Below are 2,325 nucleotides of genomic sequence, written 5' to 3' on the forward strand. Positions count from 1 at the left end.
GTGGGGTGCCACTGTGTTTGATTTATTACGTGAGCAATATCTTAGCAAATTGAAAAGATAAGATACTCTTATTTTATATTCTAGCTTGTTAATATCTGTAATTTGAGTTTCTAATTTGTTCGAAACTATAGACTTAGTATTTTGACTTCACAAACATCTAATTTGAACCAGTGCTACATTCAACAACTTTTATTATTTTATTTACATTTAACTTTTAAATTAACAAATTGAGTTATGTATAGTTCTAAAATTTTAATTATAATCTACAGTTTGATACCAAACTTATTGACATAAATTCATGAAATATTAGTTCAATAAAGTTTTGAATGCGAGTCGACAAACAAGACGACATGACTTTTCACCTCTGATCCGTCTCGAAAAGGTTAATAAAATCCAACTACCTGTTGAAACAAAAGGAGACAACATTTTGGCTTCTGCACTGAGGCCTCATTATAGAAGCCAAAATGCCCTCTCCATTTCTTTTAACATGCAACTGTAGCCCATTAAAGTCTTCAAACTTACTATTGTGGTGATATTTTATGTCCAAAATGTTAAGTGATCATCACAATGATGTTTTCTCATGTCACTTTAAGACAGATCTAGGTTGTCAGGCTTTACTATCAATACTTCATGAATTAGTTAAATTTTGTATATCAATCTTCAGTTACACGAACATTTCTGGTGAAGTTAATGTTTTTTAGTTGTCATAACATCCGAACTGTTTTGTTATTCATTTTGGCAACACTAATTTTACCTGTTTCAATTCCCTAGTTGGTCTGACAATGCTATCTTCACATCGATAAATTGTGTTTAACTATTATAATGGTGTGATTTTTTTTTCCAGTGCCATAATTTTTTGTTGCTTTCCCTTACATTAGTCTAGGCAGTTGTCATTGCTTTCTCTTACATTAGTCTAGGTAGTTTTTATTGCTTTCTCTTACATTAGTCTAGATAGTTTTTATTGCTTTCTCGAACATTAGTGTAGATAGTTTTTGTTGCTTTCTCTTACATTAGTCTAGATAGTTTTTATTGCTTTCTCTTACATTAGTTTAGGTACTTTTTATTGCTTTCTCTTACATTAGTCTAGATAGTTTTTATTGCTTTCTCTTACATTAGTTTAGGTACTTTTTATTGCTTTCTCTTACATTAGTTTAGGTACTTTTTATTGCTTTCTCTTATATTAGTCTTGATAGTTTTTATTGCTTTTTCTTACATTAGTTTAGGTACTTTTTATTGCTTTCTCTTATATTAGTTTTGATAGTTTTCATTGCATTCTCTAGTGTTAGTCTTGGTAGCTTTTATTGCAAAATATTTCACTTTGCTTATAAAGAATGAAATTAAATTCTTGCTGTTATCTGTTTTTATGGTAGTTTGCTTAAGTACAGTGTTTCTCTCTGTGGCTAGACAGTTTCTGTATATATGTGTATGTATATTATCACAAAAATACTTCTTTTCTTTATAATTTTGAATAACATCCTTTTAATTTTTGTCTTTGACTTCTAGTTCCTCTTACTACTCTGATTGTGGCAAGAGATGTATGTTTGGTAACAGCCGGTTTCTACATTCGATACCAGTCACTGCCATCACCCGTAAGGAGTAGTTCTTTTAGCTGTTGTGTTTTCAAGTGATGTGTTAAGGTTTCAAAAAAAAATTATTGTGTTTTAATGGTACAACTGTGTGTTGAAGCAGATCATAATTTAGGTTCTGTAACTTATCTTTCTGTAAAACTATAAATTTAAATGTAATCATACAAGGTTCAGATTTAGTGTTACTGTTTTCTAAAATGTTTTCCTCTTGTATATAAGTGCTCATACTTAGTTTCAGGCATCTTACATTGCAAGTTAATCACTTTTTGGTTTGATTAAGACATCCTTCTCATATTAATAGTATTAATTCTTCATTTCAATTAACATGTACTTTTGAGTTAAAAGTATTTGTTTTGCTATTGCTAACATACACTTTTGTTAAAAGTCTTCATTATACAGTTCAATTAACATACACTATTGATAAAAGTCTTCATTATACAGTTCAATTAACATACACTATTGATAAAAGTATTTATTAGACAGTTCAATTAACATACACTTGTGTTAAAAGAGTTCATTATACAGTTCAATTAACATACACTATTGATAAAAGTATTCATTACAGTTCAATTAACATACACTTGTGTTAAAAGTATTCATTATGTAGTTCAATGAACATACACTTGTGTTAAAAGTATTCATTATATAGTTCAATTAATATACACTTGTGTTAAAAGTATTAATTATATAGTTCAATTAACATACACTATTGATAAAAGTATTCATTACAGTTCAATTA

The 2,325-nt window shown here is 28.5% G+C and overlaps 1 protein-coding gene across 3 annotated transcripts in view; it reads left to right on the forward strand.

The window, feature by feature from the left end:
• LOC106471578 (cardiolipin synthase (CMP-forming)-like) overlaps positions 1-2,325 on the forward strand; it is a 29,790-nt gene that overhangs the window by 14,371 nt on the left and 13,094 nt on the right. For all 3 annotated transcript variants that reach the window (XM_022400193.1, XM_013932183.2, XM_022400194.1), the window contains exon 4: positions 1,504-1,589. In XM_022400193.1, the coding sequence (XP_022255901.1) occupies positions 1,504-1,589 (86 nt within the window). The remainder of the gene's footprint in view (positions 1-1,503; positions 1,590-2,325) is intronic.

This window comes from Limulus polyphemus, unplaced genomic scaffold (assembly GCF_000517525.1).
Source record: "Limulus polyphemus unplaced genomic scaffold, Limulus_polyphemus-2.1.2 Scaffold4711, whole genome shotgun sequence".
In the NCBI taxonomy this organism is placed as follows: domain Eukaryota; kingdom Metazoa; phylum Arthropoda; class Merostomata; order Xiphosura; family Limulidae; genus Limulus; species Limulus polyphemus.